At 38.6% G+C, this 22,538-nt stretch overlaps 1 protein-coding gene across 1 annotated transcript in view; it reads left to right on the forward strand.

Moving 5' to 3' along the window:
- The first annotated feature begins 956 nt into the window (after positions 1 to 956).
- LOC132858833 (lysine-specific demethylase RSBN1L-like) overlaps positions 957 to 22,538 on the forward strand; it is a 30,793-nt gene continuing 9,211 nt past the window's right edge. The window contains exons 1-5 of the mRNA XM_060889343.1: positions 957 to 1,503; positions 4,664 to 4,852; positions 8,871 to 9,553; positions 21,096 to 21,233; positions 21,543 to 21,685. Coding sequence (XP_060745326.1) covers positions 1,014 to 1,503; positions 4,664 to 4,852; positions 8,871 to 9,553; positions 21,096 to 21,233; positions 21,543 to 21,685 — 1,643 coding nt within the window. The 5' untranslated portion in view covers positions 957 to 1,013. The remainder of the gene's footprint in view (positions 1,504 to 4,663; positions 4,853 to 8,870; positions 9,554 to 21,095; positions 21,234 to 21,542; positions 21,686 to 22,538) is intronic.

Genomic DNA, 22,538 nt, shown 5'->3' on the forward strand with positions numbered 1-22,538 from the left:
GTTCGATAAGCATTGATTTAAATCATGCAAAATAATATATTGAAATTATTAATATATGTTAATATATATAGTATATATATATATATATAATGTAATATATACTTTCCTTTTTTTTTTTTGAAATTGTACAATGTATAGCAGCCTATTTTCTACAGCTGTAAAGTTAAGAAATATTGAAGTGTGATAAGAATAATTAAAACTGAGGAAAATAGGACCCAAGGTTCCCATGTCAGATTATTACACTTGTCCAGCAATAACAGGAAAATTAGTGAAAAGGAGTGCAAACTTCGGTGTGTGTTAGTTATAGTTACAGTGTTTACTGACCATTTAAATTATAGAAATACAAAGAAATTTCCTTTGTTTTTTTTTCTTCTGTTTTTTCTGTATGAAATATATTGAAGTTGAAATAGCCAGTTAGCTAGTAAGAGGTGTTAAGTTGCTATCTTTAATCTATTATTCTAACTTATCCAATATAGTAAAAGTGTTATTCTGTTCATTAACACACATATAATATGATGAGTGATGAGTGTCGACACCCATTCCTAATAATCCGGGCGTAACCCATATTAAAATATATAAATAATGTTGACCCACTGGTGAGTATGTTTGTATATTTAATACTAAATGATGACTTTCTCTCAGTATTATTACCTGAGGGCTCTGGGACATTCTCAGTACACCACATGTGTGTGTATGAACACGTGAGATCATGTGTGTGTATAAACACGTGAGATCGTGTGTGTATAAATACGTGTGATCATGTGTGTGTATGAACACGTGAGATCATGTTTGTAATTTGTTCCTCAGTGTAGCAGCATCCTGATGTCCTTTTCCCGCGTAAAGGAATAATGATGTGATATGTCTGGTCCTTATGGCCCCGCCCACTACTCAGTCTGACGTCACCGACTGCTCACCCACCCAGCAGGACAGTAGACGCTAAGCCCCGCCCCTCTCCTGCCTCTCACACAAACAGCGGCAGTAGACTGAGAGAGTAAATAGAGAAAAGCTCTAAGATGGCGGAGCCAATGAGCCTCATTCAGTTTGGCTCAGCGACGAAGAATCCGCTCTCCAAGCCCAAGGAGACGAAGCCGTCGTCCGAAAACCGACCACAGTCTTCCCGGGACCACCAGCCTCCACCTCCTAAAAAAGTTCGGAGCGAAGAGAAGAGCCTGAAACCCAAGAAAGTGAATGGCGAAGGCGGAGACGAGAAGCAGCAGCAGCAGCAGAAGCAGAGTTATGGCAGCCCCACAACATGGAGCGTGTCTCCCGTCAAGCCGAGCAGCCCAGCGCAGCAGCAGCAGCAGCAGCAGCCTCGTCTACACAAAGTGCACAGTGTGTTCAAGCAGAGCGCCTTCATCGCCTCACCTAAACCCAGAAAGCTGAAGGAGAAGCGGGAGCACGACAAGGAGAAAAGGAAGCACAAGCTGGAGAACAGCAGCAGCCTCGGTAATGTTAGTGCCGCGATGAAGAAGGAGAACGGAGAGCTGAAGTTGGTGCAGAAAGGTAACGCAGTGCCCTCACGTCCTTATTCATCCGGTATTTAACCTCCATTCAGCGCACACACTCACTTCTACAGCGATTTACAATAAAGTGCGCGTAAATGTGTGTACATGAGAAAGTACGGGCTAACAAACATTAGCCTTGCACGGCTAAGCTAGTCCATTAGCATGTGGCTAATGCTAGCGTGAGTGATGGCCGCAGTGTAACAGCACGTTAGGGCTGATAGACACTGGCTGTGATTCAGACACGGGATCATACACATCGTGTTAATTTCATTTAAATCTGCTTAAAAGAATATCACAGTGAGTCGTGTAACACACAGGAGAAACACTTTAGTGATTAATACTGAGATCAGAAGCTGTGTGTGTTGTGATCTGTGTTAAACACCTAAATCTGTCACCACACATCAACATGACATTTATACATCATATACACATTATAACAATATCAGTGCATGTTTACTGCCAATGTGGTTTATTTACATATTAGGCATCTTGCATGTAAATCTCACTCTGGATAAGTACACATTTAATCAATAAGTCTTTATAGTTACTCATTTTTACAATACTTACATTACTAATTTAATATTTCACACAATTTAGGACACGAAGCTGTGTGATCTTTTATCTCATAGCTAACTTCATAGGGCAGAAGATCATCTCTCTCTTGAATAACACATGGTCAAGTCCAGCTGAGATTATATTCTTTAAACACTGCATCTGTTTATTTACATGCAACTTGCCATCTCTGAATCAACCGTCTCTGTAAAAGTGAAAACGACCTTTATGTTCCCTCACAGACTGAAGGGCTAATTCCACTGTGTCATTTTCCACATGCGGTAATGAAGTACCATTTAATTTGTCTGTCATTGAGACATAAAGGATATCAGCAATGTATAGATACACAAAATTCACAATTAGACAAGATATGGTGTGATACAGTGCTGAAGGAATATTTCTATTATTTATTGATTTAAACATTCATGAAGACTAATATGGTGTTCAGGGTTGCCAGATTATAAAAAAAAACCCTGAAAAAACGATCAATAATAGTCACTCAAATTGAGTAACACTTTTTCCCCCTAAACCTTTGCATTAGAAAGCAGTTCCCTGTGGTGCACAGATATTTCTGATTGATTGTTTCAAAATCTTAACCCTGATGGTGAGACTCGAGGGGGTGTGTCTGAACAAATGGCTGCATTATTTCTCTTTCAGCTATTAGCGCTTTATCCTGTGAGTCTCCCCACTCTCACTAGCTCAGGCATGTTTTGTAATTGTGTTTCTGAATATGAATGTCACACACTGCAGTGGCTTCTTTGAGAAAACTGCAAGAGACAAAGAACCTGCTTGGGAGCATTGTTTTTTGTTTGTTTGTTTGTTTGTTTGTTTGTTTTTTAAATCCCTGTATCATCTCCTGATACAAAATAAAGAGGATGGAGTGTGGGGCTGATTAACTTTAATTGTATATTATAACACCTGAGAAACAATCTTTTTTTTATTCTACAGCATGTTGAATGTATTGTTAAAAATCCAGTCGTGTCTCATCTAGAGCTTCGTATTAAACGATTCACTAGACCGTACCATTACAGGCCTTAAGCAGCTGTATGAGGTATAGTATTATAATAGTGGTAAAATCAAACCTAACAACGTTCTTGTAGAACTTATTTTCAACCTCAAATTGTTGGTTAAAACTTGATCTTTTTACCTTGACTCGAGCTGCAGGAGGTTGAAGCATGTTGTACACAGTGTGGTATGATCCACACCTAATTTTCCCACTCACCCAGTACAGAACAGCCACGATACAAGTGTTTTGTTTAACTGTACGAATACTGAATAGAAGAAACACAGGCGTAACTTTAGTTTTGTTAAGGGTTGGAGTGGGAGAATTAACCCTGTATGATTGATTACAAACTAAGTGAATTGTCAGTGAAAGCTCTTGTGGTGTGTTTAACTCAGGCATGTGAGCTGCTCTCATATCGAAACACTTCAATCTAACCAATCTTTAAATCCACTGTTCTCTCAGTCACAGATGGATGATGTTAACAAGGTCAGGAATGCTGCAACAATAAACTTATGAAATGTAAATAAGGATATGTACATGTGCAGCAGAAACACTTATTGGATAAGCTTCATTTTATTAATTGTCCTCTGTGTTTACGTAAGAAGACGTCCACAGCTTTATTTGTTCGGCAGCACAGACGAGAAGCTCAGATGCAGCAAAAAAAGATGATTTGTTGCTCTGCTCTGAAGTCATACATCAGGGTATAAAATGTTTGTCGTATACAAAACTGGAGAAAAGGAATTGTGTATTACAAAATATTATACATGTTTTTTTTTGTTTATTCTGAAGCTACAAACTCCATGTACACATTTCAGCACACAATTAAATCATCTGACTTTAGAGTCATCACAGTATTCAGGATCTTACTGGCATTCTTAGTGCCGTCCTCAGTCGCCCCACACCTACTACTCTGCATGTCTGTCTAAATGTCACTGAATTTACCTGACCTTTCTGTTCCTTTTAGAGAGTTTTGCTTTTTTATCAATCAGACCTCTTTTGATTTAACTGAATCTGCCTCTAGAAGCATTTCTAAAGTTAATCTTTTTTTTTTCAGCAAGTCTAATTTATTAAGCCGTATCTGAATGGATTTATTCCAAGTTGTTTAGAGGGCTGTATATACATAAAAATTTAAAGTGTTGTAAACTATTATGTCAACTTTGTACATCTAAACTCCACTGATCGGGTTTAAATCATTAGTTACATTTATTTTTTTAGTTTATGGCTTTAATGAAATCTTTTACAACATATTTTTAATGCTATTCAACACTTTATTAACCCTTCATTAGATCCAATGTTCAGTAAACTGGGTCTCAAGCCTTTATACTTGTATATACCAGTCTAAATTACCTGTGTGTGTCTGATATTCTGTGAGTTTCAGCTTTTTATGTTTTGTGGGCATCACCAAATGCAGATTATCTGTAGTGTTCATGTGTCCGGTGATTCAGGGCTGATGGGCTTTCAACACCACACAGGAGTATGAAGAATCTCCTTGTGTTTGAAAGTTTTGCCGTTTTTTTAAAGCTCATATTGGATATTTGAGTTAACACAAGTGAGAACATGTCTCTACTTTCCAAAATTCATTTTTTTTCTTTTTCTTTTCCAGAGCACACCAAGGACAAACTGAAGGAGCGCGAGAGAGAGAAAGAACGGGTACGGGAGAGGGAAAAGAAAAAGGAAAGGGAGAAAGACAAGGAACAGGCAAAAGAGAAAGACAAAGAGAAGGAGAAGAAAAAACACAAATTGATGAATGAAATCAAGCGAGAGAACGGGGAAGTGAAACCGCAGCAGAAAGGTGAGTTACAAAAGAGCAAACGATCATATAGTAGAGGTCAAAAGTTTACATACACTGGGCTAAAGATATTTAATCTCGGTATTCTCACACAAAACTCAATTATGGTGGTTAAAAGATTAAAGAAAATGGTTTAACAACTTTCAGAAGGTTCTGATCAATAATTATCATATAGATGGAAGCACACTTGTTGCTGGAAAAGAGCCAGTTTTAGAGCCAGTGCCTTTTTGACATTGATGTAATCGGAAATCCATGCCAGCCTTCAAAGACCTCATAAATAGCTGTGATGGTACCTGGAACATTAGTACAAACAAGTACATGCCAATATAAAATTCTGAGGAGCACACAGAGATCAAGGAGCACAGATAAACTTTCAGAGATGAATGTGAGCTTCGGTCTGTCTGACTGAAGCCCTCAAATGCAACAAACGTAGCACCAGGTACAAAATTATGTGCATCCACCATTAAGATTGTCCTACATGACCCTGGTCTGTAAGGCTGTTCTGCAAGTCAGAAGCTACTTCTTCCTGAACTTTGCAGATGTTCACCAGGAATGAAGAAGGAGGACTATCTAGAGATACAAAAAAAAAAAGACGTCAGACAGAAAATAAAAACTTGGTCACAGCTGGGTCTTCCAGTGGGACAATCATCTAATCATCTGTAACAAAGTGGATTTCAAGTGTTGCTGTGACCATCACAAAGCCCTGACCTGAATTCCTCAGAAAGTTAGTGGACTGAAAAGAAAACGTCCAAGGCCTAAACAAGGAGTCCCACAAACCTGACTGAGTTACACCAGTTACTGTCACAAGCTAGGAGTCCAGCAGAGAATAGTGAGAAACATGTGGAAGACAAAGTCACAAAAAACTAGTGTGTGTGTGTTTAAGTGTTAAGACTAGTTTAATTTCTGACCCACTGAAAGCCTGACAGACTTATTTACTCAATTGTCGTTTCATTAATTTTTAATGGTTATAAAACCTGTGTTTCACTAGAAGTGTGTGCAGGTGCGAAAGCTTGAGTTGAAGGTCATTAGACAAGCGCTTGACTTTGTAGATACAATATTTTTTTTTGTTTGTTTTGTGACACAAAGTTGGTATTTGTTGGTGGCATAAGCAATTTCCTCTGTCTTGTGCTCATTACTTTTAATTAGCTTTAACTGCAGAACTGTAGGGATGTCTCCAACAGCTGGTGCACATCTGTGTCCTGTAGGGGTTTACCATCCGTTTTCAATTCAGCATCAATAAACATTGCCTGAAAATGTATTTAAAAATGTTCACTAGATTAAAACTTTCAGTCTGTAAAAATATAGTAATTAAAATGTGTGTATGTGAGTGAGAGATAATGAAACATTCAGGTTGAACCATTCCAACTGGTAAGCTTTTACAGCGCTTAGGCTTGTTGTCTTGTTAGTAAAAAATCAGTTGCAAAAAGTCTTTCACAGACTAGATCAGGCTTGTTTGCAGAAGTATTCACCTGTTTTAGCAGTTTGGCATCATCCTTTCATTATTACTTCCACAGTAAACAATTCTGTGATTTTAGCTTAGCAATCAAATCATGACTGAGCAGTTAGAAAGTGCAATTAGCATGCTAGCTAATTAAGTTAAGCTGTTAATCAACCTGGATTTTAACACTTTAACCATATTGTTTTGGTAATAAAGCTTTTACATGTTAAAAGCTTGAGTATCGGTAGCATATGGCTTTACTGATGCTAACATCATTGTGTTAACATTGTGCATTTCCTGCAAAGCTTCCAGTGATGTGTCCTGTCAGTCTTAATTTCTCACCTGGACAGTTCACATGGACATCACACCCATGGCTAAGTAAAGATGACGATGTCATTTCATCTTTTATTTACTTATGTATAAATCGTATAACATCCAAGTCACAAATGCTGTCCTCTAATATTAATGCCCCACAGGCGTTTGCCCTGCTCTTTCTATGCCGTACTGCTGCTTACAGATGGCCGTTCCCAGCTAAATCAGTCCAGATTTAAGGAATCACTGTGGTGATTGTGTAGCTGGAGATATGAGATCACTGTAGAGCAGAACACAAGATTCTGATATGTGTCAGCTACAGAGCACTTTGTGACGTCAGACGTACCACCTGAATGCCACAGCAACACAACAACTTAATCTCAATAGTTTCAGTGATTTGAAGATCCTGCTCACCAGAGACCGGTTGGCCAAAGCTGTAATGTTTAATTAGCCATGTTTAAATTGGTCTCATTCGAATGCATGCCTTTTGTTATGTTATACACTGCTTAAAGTCTGAATGACACATACTTTTCACATTAAGTTATTGTGCTTTTATATTGTTGAATGTAATCGTCCTTGGGCTGTTTGCATTCAGCAGTGTAACATATTTCCATATTAAGGTAGTGTTGCTCTTGTGTTACCCAGGAGCATTATTCAGGTTGGTAGGAAGACGGCGGCCTGTCCTTCATAAGGCCACATCGGAACATTTCCAAAAACAGGATTATTCTCAGCACTGCTGTATTCTTCTGTGTACAGCATCCTCAAAGTTTAACAGCGCCTACAGCTTTTGCCAGCTCAGGCTGACCTTAGGACATAATGGTTAACAAACCCATGTCACAACAATTTCACCATATCCACCTACACAAGGTTGTGTAGCAGACACTTCACATCAGATCAGCTAGCTGAACCCCCAGAAACCTGGTGTCATAGCTCTTTAAATTAAGCAGCTAGAGAATTTCAAATCCACAGACCGTTGTGTGGAAGATAAAGGCACTTAAAATAGATACCGTGTCATAGTATTGGATTAGTAACTCCTTGCAGATTTACATGCTAATAGCATTGCTGACATGTACTAGCAATGTTCTCTTGATAGCGTAAATGTTTTTCTGTTAATATAAAAAACAGACTGATGTGATAAATTGACAAAGTAATGAAATACAAATGTCTTGAACCTAGAAAAGTAGAAACTGAAGACACCCATTAACAACACAAGTGACTTTGCACTAAACTGTGAGGCCAAATGTTTGCTGAGGCGTTTCTTTCTGTTAATACTGTTTTCTTACCTTTATATTAGTGTGCTTCTGATTTAAACACATAGTTTGAAGCCTTTTACTTGCTTGCTAGAAGCAACTCTTCTGTTCTTACTTACCGAATGACTGTAGTTGAAATGAACTTCAGCAGCTCTTGTAATCACAGACTGTAAAACACTGCCACTGTTAGTGGAAATACAGGAACAGTGCTAAGAGGAACACAGAGGTGTTTTACTTAACATGGAAATTTACAGCACAGGCAAAGCTATGACCTAAAACTCCTGAGGAGCTAATTGGTCGCTCCATTCCACTCGACTACAAACAGTTATAGAAATGACATTATTTCCTGTCCAGTGTCACTTAAATGAGGATGAGGTTCACTTCTGAGACTTCACTTCCTCTAAAGGTTTCTTCCTCATCATCTCAGGGAGTTTGTCCTCATCATCGTCACCTCAGGCTTGATCATTAGATATAGACGTTAGAGATAAATAGTACTTAACTGTAGTAACAATAGCATTATCTTTTTCCTGTACTTCTGTAAAGCTGCTTTGAGATAATCTCAACTGTAAAATGTGCTTTACAGATAAACTGAACTGAATTGAAAGCTTATTTTTACAGTATTCAAGTTGGGCTGTATCATGTCAGATATTAATTTTGTAGATTTTTACACCTTAAAGTTTGCATAGAATAATTATTTCTTAAGCGTAACATTAGCTGAGAGGACCTCACTGTGGTGTAGGGTTTTACTCTGATTAACACTTTTAAAAACCCTTTGTCGGTTTAGTTGAGGACTGATCTAATAATATTGTTTTACAATAACACCTATAATAACACCTCCCCCACTGTTCAGGGTAATTAAATCATTTATTGTCATCATATAGAATGGCAAATCACAGGAAACAATCAGGGAACTATTAATACTGCACAAGCTTGGTATGAATGGTTTCAATTTCCTGTTTCTTTTCAACTATTATTACATCTGTGGCCTCACAGGTTAATGCTACTGTCCTCCTTCTTCTAGTTGATACGGAGGAACCGAAGGCAAATGCTGAGGAGCTGCTGCTCAAAAAGGCTAAGAAGAAAAAGAAAAAGAAACACAAAGAGGCGGAGAGACGGAAGCGGCCCAAGATGTACAGCAAGTCCAGTCAAACGCTGTATTCAGTTCTGCTGAACTCAGAACTCCCAGGATTGCTGTCCAAATCAGAGACAGAATTCAAATCCCCTTTTCCTGTGTGTAAAACATTCCCCCTCTCCTCCTCTTCTACTGCCACTGTCAAGCAAGAGAAGAGCAGCAGCTTCAAGTCCACCTCTGGAACCGGGGACATTAGTACAGCAAGCAGCGGAAAAACCTCCCAGCTCCATTCTCGTCTCCCGGGGATAGATGGTTTGGAGTTTGGGCGTTTTGTGCATGTTGAGCAGCAGCCAAACGGTGGTGCCCTGGTCCTGCATGCCTACAGCCGTGAGCTTGCTGTTCTCTCAGCCGAGGAGATGCAAAGGTTTGCTCATGAATTTGTGACATTGGCGTTCTGTGAGGATCCTGATGGAGCTGCACACTATGTTATGGGCATCGTCCATGGAGCGGCCTCCTACCTCCCCGACTTCCTGGAATATTTTTCTTCCAAATTCCCCAATTCTCCTGTAAAGATGGAGATCCTTGGCAAGAAAGACATTGAAACGACATCCATGGCAAATTTCCATGGTCAGGTAAGTCAATGCAAACTTTGGCTATAGATTTACTTCATCAGCTCCAATCCCTATCTATGACTGACAGTGAGATAAGTAACATACTGAACTAGGGCTGGACGATACAGTTTAAAAGGTTCATCAGCGATTATAATGTCATAGTTGATATTGATAATTACTGATAATAACCTTTTTAACAATGACCAATAGAAAAAGTATTTTGTTTTTAATTTACACATTTTTTTTTTTTTTAAAGCAATCAAAAACTAAAATTTAAACAGTCAAAACCAAAAAAATGTAAACATATCTTATTTAATCTTCATGTAAGATATAAAGTTTTAAATAATCTCTTTACACAAATTTTGTTGCATTTATTTTATTAAATATTATGTAAATTTTGAACAATCAACATTTGCTTGCTTTTGTTCAGACCCCATGACATCAGTGTATCAGTCAAGTTTTGAGCCATAAATTCCCCAATATGATCCTCAGGAAAATATGCTGTTTCCAAACATTTACTCTTCACTTTCCATTTGCTGTCAATGAAATGCACACTTAAACTTATGTACGGCTCACGTGTGACAGACAGACGTCTGTGGTTGTTGCAAAATACGAGACGGTGAATAAAGCTTTTTCAGCTGTTGTTCGTCGGTGAATAAAGTTTGGGATTTTGCGTCCCAGGACAACATAATGGGGCTGAAACATGCTTAGTAGTCTTAGTGTGAATCCGGACTTCATTATGCTACGTGGAAGCATTTCTTGTGCGGGTTAAGTCATTGTATTGCTTGGACAATTTCAGCGCTGTAGAGTACCTTTCCATCTTGAGCTGCTTGTGGGTTGTTTAAGTTGTGGTAGATGTGGATGGACAATATGCTGTTTATTCCAAAGGGTGAAAGCCTTTAAGGTGATAAAATAAGTTGCTGGTGTTTACTCTCTTTGGTGGGATGTTTTTTTTTCTGATGTTGGTCAAAACTTCCACACTGGTGAGCTGACATTTCCATTTTTTTATTAGCAAACTTCTCACCACTGAAAACATTTTTGTGTTTTTCCTGTCACATGGCGATGGCGCAACTGAACGCCACAGCAACACAACTTATTGGCTGTTTGCTTGTCACTCTTGACACACTCCTTTGTCAGGGCATGTTATAGGTTGTTTAAGATATAGTGATGGCCTTCGTCCAATTCATTAAAGTGAAACACTCAAGCGTTTTTCTATCGTTATCGAAAAAGGCCTATTGTCGATAAATATCGATATTGTTTTATTGCCCAGCCCTATACTGCTCAGTGATCAAATTAGCATACTGAACTAATGACTGACCAGTGATCTAATTAAGTGAGAAAGACTTGAAATACAAGATACAGAAACTACACATGAAACCCAGGCTGCACATGCTACACATAAGATGCATGCAGCACATGAGCCATAAGCTGCACGTGAGCTATTGACTGCACGTGAATCACAGACTACACAGCATATACAGGCTGCAAGTGAGATATTGGCTGCACATGAGACACAGAATACAGAAGATAAACAAGCTACACAATACCCAGGCTGCACATGAGACAGAATACACATGATACACAATACCCAGATACCAGTTACACATGAGGCACCAGTTACACATGAGGCACCAGTTACACATGAGGCACTGGCTCAGGGTTCCCACACGTCCTGGAAAACCTGGAAATCCTGGAAAATTAATGACCAATGTTCCAGTCCTGGAAAACACATGGAAAATGAGAGAAAACATAAATTGTCCTGGAAAAAATCTTGTTGTCCTGGAAAATTATAATTTTTAAATGTTCTTGATCATTTAAAGAACAGTTTACAACTGGTCGAAACAATTAACATTAGTAACAGAAAGCGCTCTGTTCAGGGATGCTGAGTTTTGACAGGTTTTTGTTATGCTGTTTAATCTCGCTGTGACGGATGACGCTGTCTTGTGTTGGCGGTTTCAGCTGCTAGGAATGGTTTAAGTGCTCGAATGTTTTCAGCAAATGGTGACGGGTAAGAAGGTTAAATTAACCTTGTTAATCTGAATATCATGTGCAAGGGGAATGTACAGCAAACTAAAGCATGCATGACTGCATTGGCCTGAGAAAGGAAAGGGTATTAATATGTGCGGTCTTTTTATTTTATAAATGTTAATTTCATTCACATGAAAAATTGTCTTTAAAAGTATAGCTAAGTAATAGCCATAAAGTGTACGTTGTTTTTAAGACTTCTGGAGAGAAGAACATATTACTTTAGGCCGTGAATCTGTGATCTTTGTCTTTTTTTGCTAAATTTGAAAAGTCCTGGAAAATGATCTCTGATAAAGAGTGCGGACCCTGTGGCTGCACATGAGGCACAATACACAGGATGCTCAAGCTGCACAGGCTAAACATGAGACAAAGGTGGCAGATGAGCTAAATGCTACACACGAGACACTGGGTACACAGAAGTCAAACAGTGTCTCGTGTGCAGCCACGAGAGACACTGGCTACCCGTAAGGCACTGGCTGCACGTGAAGCACTGGTTGCACTGGCCGCAGACGAGGCACTGGTTGCACATGAGGCACTGGTTGCACATGAGGCACTGGTTGCACATGAGGCACTGGTTGCACATGAGGCACTGGTTGCACATGCTACACCACAGAAAGCACTGTTCAACACCAATACACATAATCACTATTCTGATGCCTAAACACTAGTGATCCAGTTCTCTCTTCTCTTCTCGTCATTCTGATGCAAGTTCCTCTTTGGTGTTTCAGCGTTACTCTTCCCCCTGTTCTTGACTTGGCTAGATGTGAAGGGCTTTTTTTATTGAAGAAAAAGCCCTTCACATCTAGCCATGCATTTGCTTCCATGAACACTAACTAAATACACATCTAACACTTGATTAAAACATCTTCACGCCACGTGTGTGTGTGTTTGTGTGTGTGGAGGAGCTGCCTGAGCCTTACCTTGGTTTCTGAGCCCTACAGCAGACTAGAGCTATCAATAAAACTAAAGATTCTCCAGATTGTTAAATCAGCAGACCACAAGAGGGCATAATAAATAAGTACAACACAGTGAGAAATTATTGTTTCTCAAAAAAGAACAAACCATTCTGTTAACACAGTGCATTTATTTTTATACTAAAGTGTATAGAATTATAACAGCAAAAGATTTTCCCTTGTGACAGTTGTGACCATTTAGATTTGTTAAATATTTTATCATTGATTACTTTGTCAATTTTACTCTAAAATAGCATTGAATATTAGTGAACACCATTTTAGTGTTGACTAATATTCTACCGTATATTCACACATTTTATAACGTGAAAACTGCCCTTTGTGTGAAAAGCTGATCTCTTGAAGTAATAATATTTACATTGAATACACAATCATTATATATGCTTTAGTTCATTGTCTGTAGGTTGTTACAGAAACAGTGTATTCACGTGACTTGCCATCCTGTCTAGAGTGATACTAAGGTTCACTTGTGCAGAAGTAAGTTGTAATAATATGTTTATGTTGTGTACATATTTAATTAAACTCATATGTATGGCACGGGGAGTTAAAGTGCTTCACTCTCTCAGCAGTATGTTTTAATTAAAATTAGCACTACACATAACTTTTTCCATTCTTATGTATATTTGTTTCTTACAAATATACAGTTTGATGTTTAAATTCTGTTCTGAAATTTAACTTGCTGGCCGTAGAGTAGACAAGAGGACAAACGGAATAAATGGCTGAAATTTTTGACATTCACGTTTATGTACACAATCACATGTAAACATAATGAGCAGTGTCAAGGTTAGAGGTCATGTTCATGCTTTGTACAATAAATTCATAATGGAATTGTCACAGAACTTTATATGGTGTAACATTGAAGCGTTCAACTATGAATAACATTTAAATAATAGTTTATAAACAAATACATTACCTCTATCAATGTCACAAGTGTTAAAGGTGCTTGTCAAACAACTTAGTATTTAAATATGTTTAAATACACCATTCATTAGCAGGCATGGTTTACTTTATATTTATTTATTTAATTTATATTTATATAACAAGCAATTTTGTTTTCATTTAATTATAGTTGATTTAAATTTAGCATTAACTGTCGACATTTTATTGTGAAGTGCACTTTATTAAAATTTGTCAAGGGTGTTTTGGCCTGACTGATCTATGTTCTTCTTCTTCTTTGAGATGATCTACACCTTCACTGTGCCATTAATAGAAACTTGACCTCCGTCCCACAGCATGGCAGGAAATAAGAAAGCATCCAGATTGGGTTTCATGCTTCATGATTATTAGGCACGATTTTGTGTTTGGTGTGTGTGGTGAAGCGTGAAAGCTGTTTTCAAGCTTTTCTGGCTGGTCCTCTTCAAAACAGTGGTGTGCTTCACACAATCCACAACATGGTCTGCAGTGTGTGTGTGTGTGTGTGTGTGTGTGTGTGTGGAAGCTACAAGTGATGTGTGAGGTGATCAGTTCACTTCACTAAACTTTCTTCAGGATTCCCAGAAAAAGGTTTATGGAGTTTTATTTGCAGTTGTGTTTTCTATTACGCGCTTTCATGATCGTACCCTGTCTACCAAATTTTAAATGGAAATGCGAATCCCATGTGCAATGGCATTTCCTATGTCCTATGACCCTGTTCTATTGAAATAGCAGTAGCAATTACCCTGTTTGCTATTTCACTTCCTCTGGGTGGCGTATGGAGCCTGACAAAATTCAAATGGATTCTGAATCCTTTTGCATTTCTGATGTGCGGAAACCTGTAAATCAGTGGGGAGGGAGGGGAGTATACTGTGGGAAGTGACACCACTCACGCTTGACTGCGTTTCAGACACCGGAGGAAAATCTGCTGAACACTCAGTATGTTTCACATTTACTTTATACTTCAGTTAGACAACTGTGTTTCTAAGAATATTAATATACTTAAAAATGGTAAATTTGTTTTTCTGCAGCTTCCCGTGTTTGTAAAATTCTGCCCTTTTTAATTTTTATGTGTACACATTAGTGGCTATGTGTTTAAGTCTTTTTAAGTGTTAGGATTTTAGTTGTGTTTTAAATAAGATGGACCAATGATGAGTGTGTGTGTGTGTGACACCTTTTTCCACAGGCAGGTCTGGACCTCTTTATTTCAGGCTGCTGTGGACATTTGTCCAAACTGACTAAACAGAACTTTTTGTTTGATGCAGCAATTAATCGTTCGATGTGATTAATTACGTTACATCCATTTTTCCCCTCTAACTTGATCAGTTAACTTGGACTGTTGGAGCACAGCAGTCTATCTAAAGTAAAGACTCAATGCAGAGGAATTTCAATTCATTGCTTGTTTTTGGTTAATGTAACAAACTGTGCATTGTAAGTCTGTGGCTTTTGATCAATGTACATGTTGCAGATCACAAAAAAATCTCAGGTACTGTGGTGCGAGACCATTCAGCACTTTATAGTATAGTAATAGTATTTTATAATCAATGTGAAATTTAGCTAGGAGCCAATGCAATGAGTATAAGAAGAGTAATGTGTTCATGTCTTCTGGTTCTAGTTAGAACTCTAGCTGCTGTGTTCAGGACTAACTGGAGCTTGTTTATGCTCCTACTGAACATCCAGACAGTAAAGCATTACAATAATCCAACCTAGAGGTAACAAAATCATGAACTAGTGTTTCTGCATCATGTAATGACATCATATTTCTTATCTTAGCAATATTTGAGATGAAAGAAGGCTACCCTTCTATCCTTATGATATTATCTACATGAGCTTCAAATGGGAGACTGGCGTCAATATTCACACCAAGGACTTTTACTGATGCACATGATGAAACAAAGACCATCCAGAGATACCCTATAATCAGAAACCTTACTTCTGGCTCCATGGGGTCGTAGTACATGCACTTCCATCTTGTCAGTCTTAAGCAGGAGAAAGTTAGTAAGCCTCTAATGTCCTTTTTAATGACCTTTTTCATTAAGCTGCTGTCTCTCATCTCACTGCTGAAACATTCAGCTGTGTCTCAGCAACATAACAGTTGAAGCTCAGGCCATGCTCACAAATAATTTCAGAAGTCAACATTGGATAAGATAAATTAGCTAAAAGGTTTTCAGCTTTCAGTTTCGGTTAAATTTTCTCTTAACCAGATACATTTTAACACTCAGTAACTTTGATAAACACTACACAATGCATTACATATAGCCTTGTTAGCATATGGCATACATAACGTACAGTATATGAGTAGGATGGCAAAGCCCTGTACTTCTCTAAATATATTTAATACTTGTCTGTCTGCAGGCACTGAAAATTTCACTGACAGAAGACTAAGTAAACTCTGAAGCATCTGAGGCGATTCTCCACACAGAAAACCATTTACACACTCGGCAAGCTAAATAAATGAACCTTCAAAGTGTTTCAGTGAGACAGGCAGCAGATATTTATTTATAAATATCTTTATTTATAAATATCTTTATTTATGAATATCTTTATTTATAAATATCTTTATTTATGAATATCTTTATTTATAAATATCTTTATTTATGAATATCATTATTTATAAATATCTTTATTTATGAATATCTTTATTTATAAATATCTTTATTTATGAATATCATTATTTATAAATATCTTTATTCTGAATTTGTTTGATCAGAAAGAAACTAATCATGGCCTGAAATTCAGAGTTGATGTACAGCTGTAAACAAAAAGTGTGCAGAAGCATAAAAACTTTGAAGAACAGTCATCATATTAATTTCCCAGTTTCTTTTAACTGATCCAAACTCTTGACAGAATTCTTGTGCAATAACAGATTATTTGATAGTCATGATGTGTTGCAGCCAGTGACCAGCTATTTAATTTAACCCAGTGAAGATGTTAGCTGATCAATAAATCAATAAAGATGTGTCTGGATTGAGTTTCCAGGTGGTTAAACCTCAGTGTTTCATGAGGGTGAACATTGAGTGTGATATCTGTTCAGTCCTGTACATGGTCTTTCTTCAGGCTCTACACCGGTTTCTTCAGATCCAATTCTTTAGTGTCCACATTTCTCTAGGTGATTCTCACTGTCTTTGGTGTTGGAACAGTAATTATGAGTGTAAAGACTCTATACGTCCTTAAAGAGTAAAGACTCTATACGTCTATACGTTGTGTGAGTAACTTTGTTGGAGTGTTTGAGTGAGTGAACACCCCCACAAGCACATCAAGTGTGTACATTGTTCACTGGCTGAGACTCGAGTGTAAACAGATCTTAACAAGTGCAGTCTTGAGCTGATCCAAGAAAGAATGTTCACAGCTAATGTGAGGTGACTGTGTGGTTTCTACAACAGTGGTTCCCAAACTTTTTACAGAGTTGTACCCCCCAGGGATTTAACATCATTCTGCGTAATCCCCCCCCCCCCCCCCCCATAATTGTGGTCTTGATTTTTTTTTAAACATGCATTTTATACACATGTACCTTCACAAAATAACTTATTTGATCAAACACAGTCGGAGACAGTTTTAGTCTTAAATCATTCTCTATGCAGAGTTTGTGTCGATATTTGTTCTTTATGCTGGTAAGTGCTGAAAACTCACTTTCGCACAGGTATGTTGTCGAGAAGGGCAGTAATGTTTTCAAAGTGCGATCTGCTAAGGCATTATAATCTGCACGCAAAGCTATCCAGAAATCTGCTAGTGATTTTTGTGTAAACTCACTTTTCAAAGCGCCACTTGTAGAGATTTCAATGAGACTCTCTTGCTCAGAAATGGGCAGGTGTGCTGTGGGGTGGCAGAGAATTAGATGGCGAATCCAGTTGTTTGCATTGTCCATCTCTAGAAAATACATTCATAAATATACCGGACATATGGCAGCAGCTGAGCCAAACCAGTTACTTCAGTCGATTCGTCGATTTGTAAAGCGTAGAAATCGCCGGATTTTGGTTGTTTTAATACGTCTTCTGCCATATCAGCGATGCGACGTAAAGCTGTGTGAATTACATGCGATACGTAAAGACGTGCACTTATGCATGACACTTGAGTGGACACAGATTTTTGTTTACTGCAGATAGTGTAATTTGATTGGATGTCATTTGACCTTTTAAGGCACTAACTAGCTACTTTGCTGTGTGTACACTAGAGTGGGCACATCTTTATATTTAGTCTGAGAAATACATGTCTGGTTGAATATTAGGTGCGGTATAATTACATTAACAGTACATTTCAGCATTTTGTTCGCGTACCCCCTCCGTCATGTGGCATACCCCCAGGAGTACACGTACCCCAGTTTGGGAACCACTGCTCTGCAATAATCTCATGGAGAACTTTATTAATCATGTACAGCCATCCCAGAAGCACAGAATAAATGTCCACAGAGCAGAAAGTCTGGATCACAGGGGTCTCATCATGCAGTGACCGCACAATTAAAAGGGGAGAGCCAGAAGATAGATGATGATGACACATAAGATGACACAGACATGAAGGCATCCTGGGATATAAATCTGCCTGCTACTCCACAATCAACAGCATCCAGACATCACAGTTGACCACACACACTCTATGCCATGAACACGTTTACCTAAACGCTTACTAATAAAAGCCTGACTAAAGAAAATGTTCTCAGCATTCAGAGTGGTGATCATGGCACATACAAAACCTGTCTGATAGCTGCTTATTAAAAGTTTGGCCTCGTTTTACTTATTTATGTCTGTGTTGGGTCCGAATGCTACGAAATTGACATAATCCAAACACAGTAAAGGTTTAAACGACTTATTTGTTAATGTTTGTGATTACTGTGTTGAGTGAAAAGAACTTCCAGCAGTCTGTGAGGAGCAGAAGCAGGGCTGCAACAGCCCCCAGCGGCACCAGGAGTGTATTACAATTCACCCAGAAATGGAGCTCTGTGTGCTTATATAACACCATAATTCACTGTGCTGGTGAAGGAAACATGTAAAGATTTGATATGATGTGAAATGGTTGGGTGTCAACACACCACATTATAAATGCAGCAGAAATGAACATTGTCTTAACGTGACAGCATTTCACATAGTTTCCTCGGATCCAGAGCTGAGAAATTAGAAACTGCTAATTAATTAATAGTCCATCAGAGACCATTAATGACAACAAATTCAACAAAAGAAGAAAACGGAAGACTCGTACACAGTTACGGAAAATGCTTACATAAACAGTCTCACCTGCTGATGATTAATTTTGTTGAACATGCTCTCTAATGATCTGTTCATGATCTCACTGGGAGCTCGTAGCTCACATCACAATAAAAAGTGTTCAGCCTACACGCCTCTGCATCTGCGTGAAAGTCCTTTTAGCCTGAAGGAGGAGGATTAATGTCCTTGTATTGGTTGTAATAGCTGCATGTTATCACGTTCACCACCAGCATCTGCATTTGTGCTCCTTGTCTGTTTGAGAGACACTGGAATCTGATCCAGATGATTGTGGTTAGATTGATGTCAGACGGACAGTTTGAGGCAGATTGGACAGACCTCAGTAACAGAGGCTCGGGGGGTTTGAAGACAGACACTCTGCTGTTTGTGTCACAAACTCTTCTCATTATCTGTTTATAAATCACACTTTGACAAGGTAACTTGCTTATGAAGAATTTGAGGCAAATTTGCAAATGTTGTCTGACTCAATTGGTAGATGTTTGTGCCGTCAGCTACGCTTACCAAGGATCTAACGTTCGCTGTAACTGATGAGTTATGAGGAGTCTTTTCTCAGAGGAAAGCTTGCCAAGATATTGGCTTGTTGAGTTCTGTCACAGCTTAGATAGACATACAGCCACACTACTTCAGGCTATTTCATTGACAAGTCACTCCTGGGTGTGTTAGTTTTAGGCTCTTCAGTACACATTACATGTTTAACGTTTGATTTTGGAACAGTTAGTGGCAGAAATATAAACCATAATACACGAGGGAATTAATATTTAATTTCACACAGAATAATATATTTTTTCACACACACTTTACAGCCTTCATGTGTGAATAAACTGAGGGGGGGGGTATAGTTTCCAATTGGAGCACCACTGTTTTGTACTAGATCAAACTTATTTTATTTTATACTCATTAAGTTTCCATTGTCATTTGATTAAAACGCTCAGCGTTAAGAGTTTGTGTGTGAGAGCGAGTGGTACATTTAGAAGAGTAAAAATAAATAAAAGCTGTGCATTACATTAGTTAAATATGGCTAATTAAACATTTCACATTTGTCTTTTTCAAAACTGGCCCAAATATCATGAACAAGCAGGAAACCTGTGTGGGTGGGGGTGTAGGGGTGCATGTATTTCTCATTCTGCTGATAGCCAGTTGTCTGTAGCTTCTTTTTAAATCCTGTGTGTCTCATAATCCTTTGAGTAGAGACCCATATCTGCAGCTCTGAACTTTACAGTCACTTCAGTGATTTCTTTAATCTGGGCTGAAGCAGCTGTGAGACAGCAGATAGAAACCTCGCTCTATCAGATCACTACAGAAAGAAGCAGCTTAATAACAACAAGAGCTTAGGAGCAGAGCAGCCTGCTTCTCTCACGTGCTTCACATCCAAGTCACGCCATGCTTGATGGTTCAGGGCCTGCGGTAACAGTGTCCAAAAAACAAGGTAGTAGCAGAAGAGTAAAACACAGAGGGTGCAGAACATGTTTACACACAGCTTTACACACACACACACACACACGGTTTGTGTGTTAGTGCTAAGTCTGGGATGTTTTGTCCCCAGATGTTTTATCTGGGATGTTGTGTAATTTGCTGATTTAACTCTGTACAATTCAGTTTTACATGCTTGTTAGTAATTTTTCAGTTTGCGCATCCTGTTGAGATTTAAGATTATTCAAATGTTTAACATTTACTGGTGAGATCTTTCTTCTGAGGAGCTTTGTCTTTAGATTTTTCCTTTAGATCTAAGATGTACCTGACTTTCAAAGCCAGACACATCTTTTTCAGCTGCTGCATCAATGTCTTCCATATGCATAAGCTGACAAATGTCCATGATTGGCCAGCATCACGGTCATTGACAGGGGGTAAGAATTAACCCCTCCCTCCCTGAGAGCAGGACCAGGTTTGCTCCGTTGGCTTCCAGTGATCTGATTATGATTATGATTCTTGATGCTCTACATGACAGACCGATGACCTTTAAAATAAAATGATGTACTGTACCTTAGCTTCAGCAAAAGTTTAGGTTTTCAACAATGAAGCAATGCCACAGATGGTTTGCGATTAGACTTGGGACTGACCTGCTAGCTTTTGGGCTTTTCTGAATTATGTGGATGCTCAGCCTGATGAACAGAATCAGCAGGATATCATCTAACTCCAGATGGAAACATGCACTTCCCATGTGCTGTATTTCTGAAATACTTTATCTACCACAGATCCTGCACATTCCATTTCTATTCACCCACTGTATAAAAAGCTTCCTGAACACACATTCTGACCTTTTATCCATGAAGCTGGTGGTAAGGTGGAACAGATGGCCATCTATGATGTGGAAAACCTTTTAGTCAAATGTTAATGTTATTAAGTGACAGTGGAAGGCTTGACTCCTCCCAGGTCAGGTGTAGTTCATCATAAAGCTCTGTGGTTGCTCTGATTGTGTGTTCTCTGTGTTCTGTGTTTCTCTAGGTAAAGAGAACCTATTCCCATGGGACATACCGTGCCGGGGCTATGCGCCAGATCAGCCTGGTGGGAGCCGTGGATGAAGAGGTGGGGGATTACTTCCCAGAATTCCTCGGCATGCTGCAGCAGTCCCCCTTCCTTGAAGTGAGTATACTAGACATTTTTTTTGTCAAATTTAGGTAAAATATTATTGGATGTAAACAGACAGTGTTTATGCTGTGTCTGACTAACATCTACATGATTATGGGCACCTATGTACACAGCTATTGACTGATCAGATAAAGTCCTAATAAAGTAGATGGTGATTGTATTTACTCCGAAATGTGGAGTGGATTATTTGAGAGTACACGACCATCTTGAATACAGTGTTAGGTTTTGTGTCTTGTAAAATATTACACATATATAAGTGTGTGTGTGTGTGTGTGTTTGTGTGTGTGCGCGCGCCTTGTGCAGAGGACATTGCCATGGGGAACATTCTCCAGTCTGAAGCTGAAAAGCCCTACAGAGAGTGATGATGGGCCGATCATGTGGGTTCGGCCTGGAGAGCAGATGATCCCTGTCACTGACATGCCAAAGTCTCCATTCAAAAGGAAAAGGTAACACATGAGATTGTTGTTAGTTAGTTTTATTTGGTTTAATACCAGCTGATAATGTAAACACAGTCTGTATAAGGAGAGGACGAATGCACATGCTTGGTGTCAGAAAGTATGAAGCTGTAGATTATGATATTTGACTAAACCCTAAGATGGTTCATCATCAGCCGATGGAGTAGCACATATTGAACTGTTGAATTTACAGCTGAATTTTAACCTTCAAAATATATTTTCAGTTTCTGTTCACACTCACAAGGGGTTTGTTTCAAGGCACAACAGATAACTCTACTGGACAGGAGTCTGACTTAAAGCCTGACACAGTTTAAAAGAACTGATTATTCAGGATTGGTTTATTAGATATTTGATTACAGTGAAATGGTATAATATGTTAGGCAGCAAGTGAACAGTTTTGGTAGTCGATTTGTTGGAAGGAGACATAATGGGAAAGCGTAAGTTTTGGAGTACCTTTAAAAAGGACGTGATGGTGATGGCATCTCTAAAACAGCTGTTTAAACTCACAAGCCATACAACAAAGTATCTGATCAAACAGATTACACATAATGTTAATGGTAATAAGTACAATGTTCAGTCCCCTGCTAAACACTGATCGTCAACAGCAAATGTTGCCATGTGAACTTTAGAGAACCGATTTCTAGAAGGACGAAGGATATGAAACTTGTGTTATTTAACAACACATGACAGCAGAGTTGCTTATAAATCCAGCATCCAGTTTCAGACAGCAGAGTTACAGCTTCATTACTTTACTTAAACCTTAATCTGCTGACACAAAGCTTTTATCACAATATATGATCTTGAAAATCATGATCAGGAAAAAAACCTCCAGTGCCTAGTGGAT

Source organism: Tachysurus vachellii, chromosome 16, assembly GCF_030014155.1.
Source record: "Tachysurus vachellii isolate PV-2020 chromosome 16, HZAU_Pvac_v1, whole genome shotgun sequence".
In the NCBI taxonomy this organism is placed as follows: domain Eukaryota; kingdom Metazoa; phylum Chordata; class Actinopteri; order Siluriformes; family Bagridae; genus Tachysurus; species Tachysurus vachellii.